General features: G+C 39.0%; 1 protein-coding gene across 7 annotated transcripts in view; it reads right to left on the reverse strand.

The window, feature by feature from the left end:
* The window catches only part of ENTREP2 (endosomal transmembrane epsin interactor 2), a 363,839-nt gene that overhangs the window by 86,075 nt on the left and 261,010 nt on the right, over positions 1-16,754 (reverse strand). For all 7 annotated transcript variants that reach the window (XM_067699156.1, XM_067699174.1, XM_067699217.1 and 4 more), the window contains exon 3: positions 15,086-15,196. In XM_067699156.1, the coding sequence (XP_067555257.1) occupies positions 15,086-15,196 (111 nt within the window). The remainder of the gene's footprint in view (positions 1-15,085; positions 15,197-16,754) is intronic.

Consider the following 16,754-nt stretch of genomic DNA (forward strand, 5'->3'; position numbering starts at 1 on the left):
CTGCTTCCCACTAGCTATCTGTTTTACACTTGGTAGTGTATGTATGTCCATGCCACTCTCTCACTTCGTCCCAGCTCCCCCTTCCCCTCCCCGTGGATCACTCATACACTGTTGATAAAAATGTAAAATATATGGGAGTGTGGCTGTTGCCACCCTGGAAAGTCTCTCATAAAACTAAACATATAGTTATAATATGGCAATTGCATTCTTAGATATTCATCCCAGAGAAATGAAAACTTATGTTCACATAAAAACATGTACATGAATGTTCATAGCAGCCTTATCCATAATAGACAAAACCAGAGTTTGCCCAGGTGTCCTTTAAAAGGTAAATGGTTAGACATGCTGTAATCTGTGTGGACCATGGAATACTACCCAGCAATGAAAAGGAACAGACCACTGATGTACACAGCGCCTTGGATGAACCTCCATGGAGTTAGGCTGAATGAAAACAGCCAATTCCAAATGGTAACATACTGGATGATTCCATTTATATAACATTTTGGAAGTGACACTTTTTTAAAGAAATAGTGGGCAGATTAGGGGTCACCAGGAGTTAAGAATGCGGCAAAAGGGAAGTGGGTGTGGTTATAAAAAGGTCAGCATCAGGGATCCTTGTGGTGTTGAAATACTCCAGTGTCCTGACTGTGCTGGTGGATATGCAAACCTACACAGGTGACAAAACTGCATAAAACTCAATACATCCACTCTCACACCCATACAGACAAATGAATATAAGTAAAAATGGGGAAACAGAAATGAGATGGGTTAATTTATGGTTACCAAGGGGGAAAGGAGGGAGGGATAAATTGGGAGATTGGAATTGACATATACACACTACTATGTATAAAATAGGTAACTAATAAGAACCTACTGTATAGCACAGGGAACTCTACTCAACACTCTGTAATGACCTATAAGGGACTAGAATCTAAAAAAGAGTGGATATATGTATATGCATAGCTGATTCACTTTGCTGCACAGCAGAAATGAACACAACATTGTAAATCAACTATACTCCAATAAAAATTTATTAAAAAAACAAAAGCAAGCATTCAGAGAATAAAAATAAATAAATAAGATGGGCTGATTGTATCAGTGTTAATATTGTGGTTGTGATATGTTACCATTGGGGGAAATTCAACAAAGCATACAGCAGATCTCTATTATTTCTTTTTTTCTTTTTTTAAAGGTTTCTTTATTATTTATTTATTTATGGCTGCATTGGGTCTTCGTTGCTGTGCGAGGGCTTCTCACTGCGGTGGCCTCTCCCACTGCAGAGCACGGGCTCTAGGCGTGTGGGCCTCAGTAGCTGTGTCTCGTGGGCCCTAGAGCGCAGGCTCAGCAGTTGTGGCGCACGGGCCTAGCTGTTCCACGGCATGTGGGATCTCCCCGGACCCGGGCTCAAACCCATGTCCCCTGCATTGGCAGGCGGACTCCCAACCACTGCGCCTCCAGGTAAGCCCCTCCCTGTATTATTTCTAACAACTTAATGTGATCCACAAATTTCTCCATAAAAATTTTCTGATTAAAAACATTTTAAAACTCTATATTAATGCTAACTCTCTTCTGTTTCTATTCTAGAAACAAAGAATTTGTGAGTGACATTTCTATAGGTGATCATTGTGGAGTAGCATTAAATACAAAACAAGTCTTTGTATCCATTTTAAGAGGGTTTTGAGAAGAGATTTTTTCAGATGCAATATGTAGGATGTAAAAGCAAGGGATCTGTGGGATTCTGGTTTATATAAATTATCTGGTTGATACAGACAGACTTTCACTCTGCCCATTTCTAAAATAAAAGGATTAACCATGGACAAATTGTAAATGGCATTCTTTTTTTTTTTTTGGCTGTTGGGTCTTTGTTGCTGCGTGCGGGCTTTCTCTAGTTGTAGAGAGCAGGGGCTACTCTTCGTTGTGGTGCATGGGCTTCTGAATGCGGTGGCTTCCCTTGTTGTGGAGCACAGGCTCTAGGTGCGCAGGCTTCACTGGTTGTGGCACGTGGGCTCAGTAGTTGTGGCTTGTGGGCTTAGTAGTTGTGGCTTGGGGGCTCTAGAGTGCAGGCTCAGTAGTTGTGGCGCACTGGCTTCGTTGCTCTGTGGCATGTGGGATCTTCTTGGACGAGGGCTCAAACCTGTGTCCCCTGCATTGGCAGGCGGATTCTTAACCACTGGACCACCAGGAATTCTATGTGTTCATTCCACTGTAATCTTCGATTTACTCATTTATTATCCACCATGAAAAGCGTTAATGTAGAAAAAGAAACAAGTGGAAGTTGATATATAATTTGCTCCTTTCTCTAGCCTCTCATGTATTCTTTTGGTCTAAATTGGAAGGCATTTGTGAATTTCCTCTTAACAACCAGGTTTAGCCATACTTTAAACCAAAACATTTAATTTTCTTTCCTTTGTAACAACTTGAGAGGTGACTGGAGTTGGGGATGGAATGAAAATGTGGATAACTGCATAACCCTTTTTGAATGACAAATTCCTACAAAAACACTGGATGCCCGACTCAATTATAAACTGTAAAAATGATTTACTATCCAAAGTAAGTAAATTTGGGACTGACCTATTGTTTTGAATCAACTCCATCACTGTTTCCTGAAGTTTACCATGAGTAATCGAGAGCTGGGAGAATCACTCTAAACAGTTTAAATAAAGGTCGAGATGATTTTTCCAAGTGCCTTAAATTACATGAGAAGTAACAACACAGAGGCAGGTGCACACACACAGAAAGGCATAAGCCCTGTGATGATGCCCACTGTCGAGTAGCATCAAATACAAAACAAGTGTATGACCAGCATCCTGGGGCTGGTGGATTATGAGACTCTTGCTAATACTTTTGTCCTGACTCCAAGGATAACATGTGAGTCAGGGTGCAGTACACTTTTGGTATTTACATATGGGAGAAAAGATCTGCCTTTCTTTCATCACTCATTCAGCAACTATTTTTTCCTCCTTTCTCCCTCTCTCCTTCCTTCCTCCATCCCTCCCTCCTTTCTCCCTCCCTTCTTCTTTCCTCCCTTTTCCCTTCCTTCTTCCCTTTCTTCCTCCCTCCCTTCCTTCCTTCCTTCCTTCCTCCCTCCCTCCCTCCCTCCCTCTCTCTCTCTCTCTCTCTCTCTCTCACACACACACACACACACACACACACACACACACACACACACACACAAAGGAACATGAGCAAAGGGGACAATGAAATAGCCTGGCTGGGGTGGGATGGAGTATGCAGGATGGGGGAAGTCACAAAAGATGAGGGTGTACAGGTAAAGAAAAAATGGTATGTTAACGGATGGACAAGAGGAAAATACATCAAATGAGAAAACTCCAGTACAGAGGTGTGCTGGTAAAAGTTTAACAACTGACTCTTCAGAACAAAACTGCATACATATATGTACATATATAAACTAATTATAAATGTTAATAATACAAAGGATGTGTATCAAGTAATTAACAGTAACAAAAATACAAAAATCTACATCCTACACATCATTCTAAGTATACTCTACATACTTACACAACTACATGTTATTCATCTAGAACTTCAGTGACTTGCTATTTCTTTTTTAAAAACAGCTTTATTGAGATACGTCACATATCATACAATTTACCCATTGAAAGTGTACAATTAAATGGTGTTTAGTATATTCACAGATATGTGCAACCATCATCAGGGTCAATTTGACATATTCATCACCTCAAAGAGAAACCCCACACCCTTTAACTATCATTCCCCTCTCCCTTCCTCCAGCCCAAGACAATCATTAATATACTTTCTGTCTCTATAGAGTTTCTGGTTCTGAACTTTCATATGAAGAAAATCATATAAGATGTAACCTTTTAAGTCTGGGTACTTTCACGTAGCATAATATTTTCAAGGTTCACACGTGTTATAGCATGTATCAGTATTTCATTCTTTTTTTATGTCTGAAAATATTCTGTAGTATGGATAGACCACATTTTGCTCATCCATTCATCTGCTGATGGACATCTGGGTTGTTTCCACCTTTTGAGTATTATGAACAATGTGCAATAAACATTTACGTATTTATCCACATTTTTGTGTGGATATATGTTTTCATTTCTCTTAGGTATTTACCTAGGAATGGAACTGCTAGGTCATACAGTAACTCTATGTGTAATCTCTGAGGAACTGCCAGACTCTTTCAAAGCAGCTGCACCATTTTACATTCCCGCCAAGCAATGCACGAGGGTTCTAATTTCTCCACATCCTTCCAACATTTGCTGTTATCTCTTTGATCTTAGCCATCCTAGTGGGTGTGAAGCAGTTTTGTGGTTTTGATTTGCTTTTCCCAGATGACTAATGATGTCAAGCATCTTTTCATGGGCTTGTTGGCCATTTGTATACTTCCTTGGAGAAAGGTCCGTTAGATCCTTTGCCCATTTTTTTAAAAAATAAATTTATTTTATTTATTTTTTGCTGTGTTTGGGTCTTCGTTTCTGTGCGATGGTTTTCTCCAGTTGTGGCGAGTGGGGGCCACTCTTCATCGCGGTGCGCGGGCCTCTCACTGTTGCGGCCTCTCGTTGAGGAGCACAGGCTCCAGAGGCGCAGGCTCAGTAATTGTGGCTCGTGGGCCCAGTTGCTTCGCGGCATGTGGGATCCTCCCAAACCGGGGCTCGAACCCATGTCCCCTGCACTGTCAGGCGGACTCTCAACCACTGCGCCACCAGGGAAGCCCCTCCTTTGCCCACTTAAAAATTTTTTTTTTTAAATTATTGAACAATAAAAGTTCTTTATATATTCTAAAAACATGTCCCTTATCAGGTACATGATTTGCAAATATTTTACCCCATTTTGTGGACTTTCTTTTCACTTTCTTGATAGTGTTCTTTGAAACACAAAATATTTAATTTTAGTGAAGTCTAACTCATCTATTTTTTTTCCTGATGCTTATAAGGTCACATCTAAGGGTTCTCTGTAATCCAATGTTATGAAGATTTACCCTTATGTTTACTTCTAAGAGTTTTAAAGTTTTAGCTCTTACATTTTAGGTCTTTGATCTAATTTAGTAAATTTTTGTATATGGTGTGTGGTAAGGGTCCAATTTCACTCTCTTGCATATATCTATCCAGTCTTCCCAGCACCATATGTTGAAAAGACTATTTTCCCCACTGAATGCTCTTGGCACCCTTATTAAAAGTCAGACCATAAATGTTTGGGTTTATTTCTAGACTCTCAATTCTATTCCATTCATCTGTATGTCTATCCTTAGGCCAGTACCACACTGTCTTGATTCCCATCGCTTTGCAGTGAGTTTTGAAGTCAAAAAGTGTGAGTCCTCCTATTTCTTCTTTTTCATGATTGTTTTGGCTATTCTGGGTCCCTTGCAATCCCATATGAATTTCAGAATTAGCTTGTCAATTTCTACAAAGACATCAACTTAGATTCTGATGGGGATACCTTTGAATCAGCAGATCAGTTTGGGGAGTATTGTGATAATAGACTGAATGTTTGTGTCCCCTCAAAATTCATATGCTGAAATCTAACCCCCAATGTCATGGTATTAGAAGGTTGGGCCCTTGGGAGGTGATTAGGTCATGAGGGTGGAGCCCTCATGAATGGGATTAGTGTCTTTATAAAAGAGACCCCAGAGAACTCCCTTATCCTTTCCACCACGTGAGGACAAAGCAAGAAGATGGCCATCTATGAACAAGAAAGCAAGCTCTCACAAGACACCAAATCTGCCAGTATCTTCATCTTGGAATGCCCAGCCTCCTGAACTGTGAGAAATAAATTTCTACTATTTATAAGCAACCCAGTCTATGGTATTCTGTTTTAGCAGCCCTAAAGGACTAAGGCAGTTAACAATGTTAAGCCTTCCAATCCATGAACATGGGATACTTCCCCAATTATTTAGATATTTTTTCAACAATACTTTCATTGTTTTCAGAGTATAAGTTTTGTGTTTCTTTTGTTAAATTTATTACTAAATATTTTATTCTTTCCGATGCTATTGAAACTGAAATTTTCTTATTTTCATTTTCAGATTATTCATTGTTTGGGCTTAGAAATATAATAGATTTTTTGTGTTTTGATCTTGGCCCTGCAAGCTTGCTAGCTTTATTAGTTCTAATGATGTTTTAGCAGATTCCTTAGGATTTTCTATATAAAAGATCATCTCATCTGTGAATTGGGGTAGTTTTACCTCTTCCTTTCCAATCTGGATGTCTTTGATTTCTTTTTCTTGCCTGGCCAGAACCTCCAGTACCATGTGAATAGAATTGGCAGGAATGGACCATCTTCTCTTGTTCCCAGTCTTAGACAGAAAGCATCCAGTCTTTCACCATTAAATATAATGTTAGCTGGGGTTTGTTCAGATATCTTTTGTCAGGTTAAGGGAGTTATCCTATATTCCTAGTTTGTTGAGTGTTTTCGTCATGAAAGAGTATTGGATTTTGAAATTCCTTTTTCTGCATCTATTGGGATGATCATGTGATTTTTTTGCTTATATTCTATTGATAGAACATATTACATTAATTGATTTTTGGATGTTAAGTCAACCTTGCATCCCTGGCATAAATCCCACTTGGTTATGATGTATAACTCTTTTTATATGTTGCCTGACTCAGCTTGCTAGTATTTGATTGAGAATTTATACATCCATATTCATAAGAGGTAGTGGTCTGTAGTTTTCTTTCCTTGTGGTGTCTTAGTCTGGTTTTAGTACAGAGTAGTACTGGCCTCACAAAATAAACTGGGAAGTGTTCCTTCCTCTTCTATATTTTTGGAAAAGATTGTGAATAATTGGTATTAATTATTCTGTAAATTTTTGGTAGAATTCATCTGTGAAACCATCTGGGCCTGTGCTACTCTTGGTGGGCAGTTTTTTCTCTTCACTTGTTATAGATCTATTCAGATTGTCTATTTCTTCTTGAGTCAATTTCAGTAGTTTGTGTTTTTCTAGAATTTGTCTATTTCTTCTAATTTGTTGGTTTAACTGCTTAGAGTATTTTCTTATAATTTTTTATATCTATAAGGTTGGTGGCCCCCCTTTAATTTCTGATGTTATTAATTTAAATCTTTCCTATTTTTTCTCAGTCAAGCTATCTAAAGTTTTGTCAGTTTTGTTGATCTTTTCAAATAACAAGCATTTGGTTTAATTGATTTTCACTATTGTTTTTCTATTCCCTATTTCATTAATTTCTGCTCAATCTTTATTATTTCCTTACTTCAACTTGCTTTAGGTTTAGTTTGCCCTTCTTTTTCCAGTGCTTTAAGTTGGAAGGTTATGTAGTGTTTTGATACCTCTCTTCTTTTTTAGCATAGGTATTTAGTTATAAATGTCCCTCTAAGCACTGTGTTAGAGTGCATCCCATAAGTTTTGGTATATTATGCCTTAATTTTCATTCATATACAGGTATTTTCTGATTCCCTATTAATTTCTTCCTTGACCTGATTATTAAGGAGTGTTACTTAATTTCTACATCTTTGTGAGTTTTCCAACTTTTTTTGCTATTCGTTTTTAATTTCATTCCATTATAGTCAGAGAATATATTTTGCATTACTTCTGTCTTTTATAATTTTATTTAGGTCTGTTTTACAGCCAAGCATATGTTCTGTCCTGGAGAATGTTTCATATGTGCTTGAGAAGAATACAGTCCGTTGTTGTTGGGTGGAGGGTCCTATGGATGTCTGTTAGGTCTGTAGTGTTGCTCAAGTCTTCTACTTTCTGGTTGATTTGATCTTCTGTCTATTTGTTCTATCCATTACTGAAGGTGTGGTATCGAAGTCTCCAGTTATTACTGTTGAATTGCATACTTCTCCCTTCACTGATGTCAATTTTTGCTTCATGTATTTTGGTGCTGTGTTATTTTGGCACTTATATGTTTAAAACCATTATATCCTCCTGATGGGAAGAACTTTAAAAAAAATCATTTTAAAATGTACATCTTTATCTGTAGCAAAATTTTGACTTATTTCTTCAAAAATCATTATCTATTTTTATTATTCAAACAAATCAGCCCACAAATAAATGCTTGATTGGAATTTTTGTATACGTTAACCAGTAAAGTGAAAGTAAAAAAACAAAGCTCTATCTTGGAACATGACTCAAAATGAGCAACTTCTTTGCTTTTAGATAGTGGAAGAATATGTCTTCAATTTTTTTGTGCTATGTACAGTGTCATGGCTATGGCCCTCCTGAGTTCTTCGAAAAGCCCTTTGCTAATTCCTATATGAAAAAGGGTTGCACTCTGGCTCCCCCTGCCAGAAATCCCACATCAGGCTTGAGAGGCACACAGGGAGCTGAGATCAAGCTCTTCAATCAGAAATGTAAACAGATAAGGAAGAAGGAGGTGGTGATGTGCTTTCCATCAAAACACCCGCCCAGGTGTCAGATCTCCTGAGGCCACCCTCGTTTTGGGGAGCTACATACCCCCAGGAAGCCTAGGCAGAGACTAGAAGGATGTCCAATTAGTGGTCAGGTCACACTCACAGCAAGATAGCCCAGCTTTCCAGAAAACAAGAATAAATCACACTGTCCCTGCGATGTGACGCATCTATTTACAAAGGATTTAAGGTCAGGAAAACACGGGTGTGATCGTGGGCAAGCACAACATAAATCACATGATTGTTTGCTTACAGGGAAAGATACCTCTCCCAGTTACATGCTTGATGTGGCTGGAGAGGAAGAGCTCACATTTCCTACAAAACTGGACGCTGTTTTCACATCCCTTTGTTGTGACACATAAGCTATGGTTTAGGTTCCTTGAGATTCTTCTCTACACAGGAAAGTGTTCCCCATGTAGTCAAAGACTGATTTTGACCAAGAAGAAACAAGACATATTCTTTACCTCCATCGTCCAGTGCTTCTCATCCTTTCCTCTTTTAACCATTAATTCTAAAGTGCTACGAAAAACAGAAATTTAATGATATCCTAATGGTTAAGAGCAAGGTTAGAATCTGATGCCAGCACCTGCCAGGGGCATGACTTTGGAAAAGTTCCTTAACTCTCAAGGCCTCAGTTTCCTTACCTGTTAGTGGGGATAAAATAGTACCTGTCTCTCAGTCATGGCTGTCAGGAGTAAATGAATGAACGCATGTGATGTGCTCAGAACAGTGCCTTGTACACAGCAAGTGCTCAAAGAAGTTTGCAATCCTCACCACCATCATCATCACGCAGCAGTTAGCATTAGTTTGGCATAAAAATATTAAAGAGCACATTTCCATCTCATGTTTGAACATATATCAAAATGAACTAAATATATAACTTTTATGAAATTTTCCACCTAAATTTCTAATTCTTGGCAATACGAAGTAGGACAAATATTTTAATTCACTCCATACTGAAACACAGCAGGACCCTATGGGGCCTGTCCAGGACCACCTCCCCCTCTGCCCAAATACCCTCCGCCTGCCTTTTGTCTGCAGAAGAACTTTGGTCAAAGAATAAATTTAATCAGAGAAGTGAGAAAATGCAGGAGCAAAGGAAAACAGTCAAACAAGACCAAATAATAATAGTCTAGTCATTAAGCAAAGTCAAGGACCTTTAGTTCCTCCTTAAGGGATATAGATAATATTCTGAGCCATATCCTGTGAGCTGTCTTGTAGGTACTGAAACCCACACCAGGTGGAAGAAGTTAACTACATGAGGACCAGACTGTAGCCATGACATAAGCTGCCACAATTCTGAGAACTGTCCTCAAGGAAATGGGAATAATCCGACCCTGGAACTGAAGATGAACTGTACTGAAAACAATCAAGATGACGCTGGTCAGACCACTGATGACCAATTTCAAGATGACTGTCAGAGCTGACTGTGCTGTTTCTGCATGTGGCCCCCTCCCTCAGCCTATAAAAGCTCTTGTCCCCTGATCAGCAGGGGGGAATTGGCCTTTGGACATGAGTCCCCTTCTCCCCCAGTTGCCAGCCTCCAAAATAAAGCAAACTTTCCTTTCCACCAACCTTGCCTCTCAAGTATTGGCTTTTGAGTGGTGAGCAGCCAGATCCAACTTTCGGTAACAATACTACGGTGAAGGAGGATATATTTGTTTCCTTTATAATAAAATTATTACCCAACTATATTAAAATTAAAAACAAGGACAAGAATGCATGTTCACTGTGGCCGTGCCTGTGACAACAAAACAATGGAGATGGCCAGAGCGCCTCTCGGTGCAGGTAAATACAGTGACTATGGGGAAATACACACAGCCGCCAGAAGAATGAGGGGCTCCCTGAATATACTTCCATGGTAATGTCTCAAGATAATATCACTGAGCAGGGAAAACGCCACAGAAAAAAGTATACGGTATAAGCGTGTTTAAAAATAAAACTATATGTTTGTGAATGTACAACATGCACACCCACATGTACGTAAACATATACGCATATACGAGGGTCTGAACACATCTCATCCTAAAGGGATCACAGGTGTGATGGGGAGTGGCAGGCAGACAGTGAGAGGGGAGACGTCCAGTTTTATTCCAATTCATGTATCACCTGCATCTTTTCCAATGAGAATCTATTATTTCATATTAAAAAAAAAGGAAACAACAACAAAAAAGCGCCTTTTCCGTTAAAACAATGTACTTATCAACACACGATGCATTATATTATATTGATCTGCATCTGAAAAGCATTCTGTTAGGCTTTCATTTTAAAAACACTGTAAGAATGTGAAAGTAAATCCCAAACTTCTGCAGGATGAATTGAAAGAATTAGGTCATAACTGAAAACAGATTTTTAAACAAATTTTTGATGCTGTGCAATATTTCATTGTACCAGCAGTCGTAAGTTAAACAAAACATGATGAGGCATTTAAAAAGACATTTGAAAACCCATAATGGTTTTAATTGTCATTAACCTAAAACGGCATGTTTACTTAAAACCCCCAGATAATGTTTTACCTTCCTCTAGGGCTCTTAGGAAAAGAACGGCTGGGATACACTCGCTGATTCACTCACAGGCCAGGATAGCACCCAGCCCTGGATGTGGCCTTGTTCCTTGTGGGGTTCTGCCAAGTAGGGAATGATGGGAAATGCCAGTACTCGGAGGAAAACTGACGGGATGCCAAGAGAACAACAGCAGCTGGGAGCCTCTCCGATAAGGGGATGGGGGGAGGCCCTTCCCTGGAGGTACTGACACCAGCTGGGACTTGGGATCCTTTGCTACAGTGCTTGCACCTGGACAAACGTCTCTTTGAGCAACAAAATATAAAGAAACTATATGGGACTAAAAATAACTGCGTGCATGTGCAGCTGGGGCAAATTCTGGACAACAAGATACAAAGAGACCAACAAGCCCAATTGTCACTTCTGAAGGGACAGGCGCAAAAGCCCATGTAAGGAGACAGTTCACCAGCCTCTCAGGGAGCGAGTTAGCAATGGAACTTATTATTTGTTTTCCCTTCCCCTGCTGCAGCAGGGGCCCCAATAAAGCTTGCCTGAATTCCTCGTCTGGCCTCTGATCAATTTTGATTAAGGAGGCCAAGAACCCTGGTCAATAACTGTACCACCTACTCTGGAATCCCACAACAGGAGCAAAAGCCACTCAGTATTTGTTGAGTTATGAATGTGCACAAAGGGTCATCTTCTCTGCCATGTTTATTTTAGCAAAAGACTTGAAACATCCCTAACTGATCCTTCATTAAGTGGTGGTTAAACAAATTATCATCCATCCATCCAACCGTCCATCCGTCCATCTACCCAGGGCTCTCTATTTAACAGCTGGAAAGGGCTCCAAGGGCTGATGTACAAATGTCACCAAGCCACAGGGTTGGCTGACAAAAGGGATGTGAATAACGGTAGGCAGAAGAGACATGTGTGTAAGAATGGTAACACAACACTAATATGCACAGAAAATATCTGGCTACCAAAAGCTTTCTGAAGGGGATGCTAGGAGTGTGGAATTGAAAAGAGACCTCATAATTATAATAATTTATATATAATAAATTATTATGTATAATAAAACTTAGTTAACTTTTAATTATGCAGAGGAAAAAGACACACAGATATGGAAATGTACTAGATACACTAAAGAAAAACAAAAACTGCACTGAAGGATTTATAAAAATAATTTGGATAAAACCAAAGCATGCACAGTGTGCCTGAAAGGGAAAACATGATGTTGTCAATGTGTCCATTCTCCACCAAATTAATCTACAATTTTAATATGATTCCCATTGAAATTTCAAATTGATTCCTTTGAGTCTTGAAAAAAAAATTTCAAAACTCATCTGGAAGACTAAACTTCTAAAAACAGGCAAGAACTTTTTTAAGAAGTAGATTCAAGTCTGGGATGGGGGTGGGGTAGGGCTTGCCCTACCAGTTATAAAAATATAGAGTTAAGGTAATACAAGTGGTGCTGTTCTGTGTATAGCACAGGGGATATAGCCAACGTTTTATAATAACTGCAAATGGAGTATAATCTGTAAAAACATTGAATCATTATGTTGTATAGCTGAAACTAATATAATACTGTAAATCAACTACACTTCAGTTTCTTAAAAAAAGGGAGTATTGTTCTGGAATATGAATAAACAGACATGGGAATGGGACAGAATGAAAAGTCCAGAGATAGGCAAATAGTCACATCTGTATGTGTGTGTGCATACCTATGATAATGCGGTCAGAGTAGATACCGGCTCTCTTATTTTATTTTATTTTTTTTGCGGTACGCGGGTCTCTCACTGCTGTGGCCTCTCCCGTTGCGGAGCACAGGCTCCGGATGCGCAGGCTCAGCGGCCATGGCTCACGGGCCCATTCGCTCCGCGGCATGTGGTATCTTCCCAGACCCGGGCACGAACCCGTGTCCCCTGCATCGGCAGGCGGACTCTCAACCACTGCGCCACCAGGGAAGCCCCCGGCTCTCTTTTTGACTATCCAGCATACATTCCTGCCTTCCTTCCCTCAACCCTTCCTAACACTACCTTAGTTTGGAGGATTATCTCTTGGATTCCACTGGTGGGACAGCTAAGCAGATTTTTTCTTACTCTGGCCAATCAAAATGCTCCCGCCCTGGACTCTGACTCTAGGACCAACGGACAAAGAGGTTAAGAACCACAGGAACTGTTCACTCCTGCAGAACTGCATCCTGAGGAATTCAGGGTTCCCACTGCAGACCCCCACTCTGGGTCAGGTTTTTGCAGCCACAGATGCTCTTTTGGAACCAGCCAGTTTCCAGGCTTAATCTCTAACCCCTTGGATATTCAATAGGTCCCACCATCTCTCTAATAAATGGCCTTTGGCTTTGTCAGTTTTTGTAACTTGCTACCAAAGGACTCAATGTTCAGGTGGCATTTCATATCATCGGGGAAATATTAGGTTACTCAGGTAATAGTTTTAGGAAAGCTAGCTACCCATTTTAGAGGAAAAGGTTAAATTCATCAAATAAATTCAAGGATATTAAAGAGTTAATTATAAAAAAAAAAAAGCACACCAGGGGAAATTATTGGGGTAACATGATCTTAGGAAGGAAAAGGTCTTTTTATTGGTTCCAAGGTAAGACCACGAAGGAAAACTTTAACAGCTTTGAATACACAAAAATTAAAAATTTTTCTATGTGAAAAATAAAGGGCAAATAACAATCCAGAAATATATCTGACCATATAAGCTGCAAGACTCAAAACCATAATATACAAAGAGCTCTTGCAAATAAATAACTGTTAAATCTAAAAATGGGTAAAGGTCCCAGTCAAATCACAGAAGAAAAAGAAATATAAACGGTGCATATATAAATATATAAAGTATATGTAATATGTAAATAAAAAATTGCATATAATTATATATAATTACATCTTTCCCATCCTTTCATGCAGCATACAGTATAGGGAAACAGGGTCTGAGATTAATACCAGGAGAAGTCAACCTTTCAAGACTGGGCATTTGCCTTTCTTTTGGATCTGGACCTCCAGCCACTTTCACTTCTTGTCACCCCAGTCACTCTGTCTTGGAAAATTGGAATCAGAGAAAAAAATGGCTAATCCTGTGTAGGTTGCCAGATTTTACCATATTCACCACATTTAGTACTTAGGAAAAGAGAGGCTACCAAGTTACGAACAGAAGTTAGCAAGTCGCCCTTTCTGTTGGTGATGGGGCTCCAGGTTGTGTCAGTTCTTGGTAGTCCTGGGGAAATACTGCACTACAGCGAGGATACTCTGTGTATATCATATTGGGATGAAATATGATCAGTGTGAGCTCGCCCACACTGAACAGAAAATAACAAGACTAAGCTCTCAGTTTTGGGGACTCAGTAGGTGTTTCAGCACTCACCTTACACTAGACTTGCTGGCCTTGGTAGATGAGGAATGTAAAGGGCAGCAGCTCCCCTTTGAACCCAATGGCATGGCTACAAGAAACGTAGGCACTGCCCTGCTACAGAAAAGCTTCAGGTAGTTCAGCATAGCCCCTGACCTCTCAGAAATCATGGCCACAGGTTGGCAAGTACATGGGCAGCTATGAGGGGCATGGCTCTAAAGGTAGCCTTGTGCCTTCTCTAAGTTAAAGAAACAAACACCAGCACCCCCATACCCAGCAGCCAGGGTCACATCAGGGGTCACACTGCACCTGTACTGAACGTCATGGGACACGCTCTGATTTCTGCACCAGCCACATGCATATGTTACCGAAGCAGGAGCCAAGTTATGATAAGGAATGATGGTTACATTCAACAAACCAAAATGACCCCCTACCATGTCCATAGCACACCATCTACGGTTTTCCTAGATTGAAAAGACAGTTCTCTTTTTTAACTGAAAAATAAGAACTAAATTGTTTGGATGCACTCATTATCAAGCTTATATGTATCTCGGCACTTAAAATCGACTTACAAAATTGATTTTTAAAAATTCAGTGGAGACAAAAACCAATGCAACAAATATTAAAATAAAATCGTTACTAAAGACATTTATTTTAAAATAGCATTACACTAATATACTATTAGTAACTGACTTATGCGTAGAACCAGTTTTAATTTAGGAGAATTTAAAAAAGTGAATCAACGTTAATTCCTTAACACTAAAACATCAGAATAAATCCAAGGATACAATAAAATTATTTTTGAAATCACTTTCATTCAAAATCAAAGCCTAGGCCCTTTATCAAAAGGTCTGCATTTCATTACTCACCAACTGACAGCCTTCTAGGGAGTTGACTAGCTGAGCGTTCTGACAGGAGAGAATTGAACCAGCCAAATTCAGCATTACACATACTGCAGAGAGCAGCATGAAAAAGGTAATCTGGAAACAAACCAAACAAGAAATTGATTATTCACTTGGAGAGACTCGAAGGAAAAATTATTTGGCTTTCAAAAAGCTTTCAGATGATCCAGTAATTATATGAATAACATTTCTATGTTTTCAAGGAAAGTATTATTAAAATTTCAAATTCATATTACCTTAAATCAAATAAAAAAGGTAAAGTCTCTGAAAAGCCATAGCCAGCAACCATGATTTTATTTGAAATATACTATAAAATATTTTAGAAGCTAAACTTGAAAATACTATGCATTCTACAGTCTCAAAAGTGTTACATAGTCTCAGAAATAACAAGTAATAAATTACTAAAAAGAAATCAAGTGAAAGATGTTTATTTATTAGAATGTCTGTAAGTTTATTTCTTTTAATTTTTGTTATGGAAAATTTCATACATATGCAAAACCAGAGAAAACAGTATAACGCCCCGCATACCCATCTCCCAGCCTGTAAATGTACTCCATATTTATTGAAAAAAATCTTCATGTAAGTGGACCATGCAGTTCAAACCTGTGTTGTTCAAGGGTCAACTGTATATATTATTCATATATTAAACATTATATTGTATTAACTAGACAATGGCACAATAGCCACAAACTCTTGACACCTCTGGGAAGGGTGAAAAGATACAAGGGCTTGATCTGGTCTGTAATGTTTTCCACTTTAAAATTTGAAACAAAATGGAAATCTACTGACGGTAAATTATTAACATCTCTACAAGAAAAGTGTGGGGAAAACATGTGCCTCAGATATAACTGACACTGCATAGTGCATAATGATATTTTCTGCCCCATACAGATGAAAATCCCAGCATTAGAACACCCCAGAGGGGAAAGCGGTCATTGAGTAAGCAGAATGCTTAGCCAGGAGGTAATTCATACACTGAAATAAATGCAAACCAAGAAATGCCTTTAAGGACCAACTATATTCACTGATAAAATAAATGCAAATTCCAGTTCAACAGAATAAAGTAAAACCCAGTCATCTAACCCATTGCTCCACACCACCACATACCCACCAGATTCTTCTAGATGACTCTAGTCCAGGGTTGATCAATCCACATTTTTCTTTTTTTAAGTATTTACCTCATTTCATGATTAATTTGCAGTACCTTCCCCCCAAACAATCATACTTATTCACCTGCTGAATAATTAACAGTTGAACTTCTGTATATAAACAGCATTTTGCCAGAGGCTATGGAGAAATACAATGAAAGGCCACTATACCAGCTTTTCTTCAGGCTCATTTAATCCAGACAACTAACTGTGATATAATTATTGTTGTTCCCATTTTACACATAAAGAAATTGAGATTAAGGGAGCTTAAAACCTATGCCAAATCACCATGTTGCCACAGCATGAGCCGTAATCTGAATTCAGTCTATCAGACAACCTCGAAACCCCATATGCTATTCACTACACTACAGAGACCTCTCCAACCTGGGGTAGATCTTACTTTCTGCTCTTACTGTTTACATGGGCTCTACTCACCATAAACCATGAGTTATGTTTTTCCATAAAACCATACAACAGAGTCAGACTAG

The sequence above is a fragment of the Pseudorca crassidens genome, chromosome 1 (assembly GCF_039906515.1).
Source record: "Pseudorca crassidens isolate mPseCra1 chromosome 1, mPseCra1.hap1, whole genome shotgun sequence".
Taxonomy (NCBI): domain Eukaryota; kingdom Metazoa; phylum Chordata; class Mammalia; order Artiodactyla; family Delphinidae; genus Pseudorca; species Pseudorca crassidens.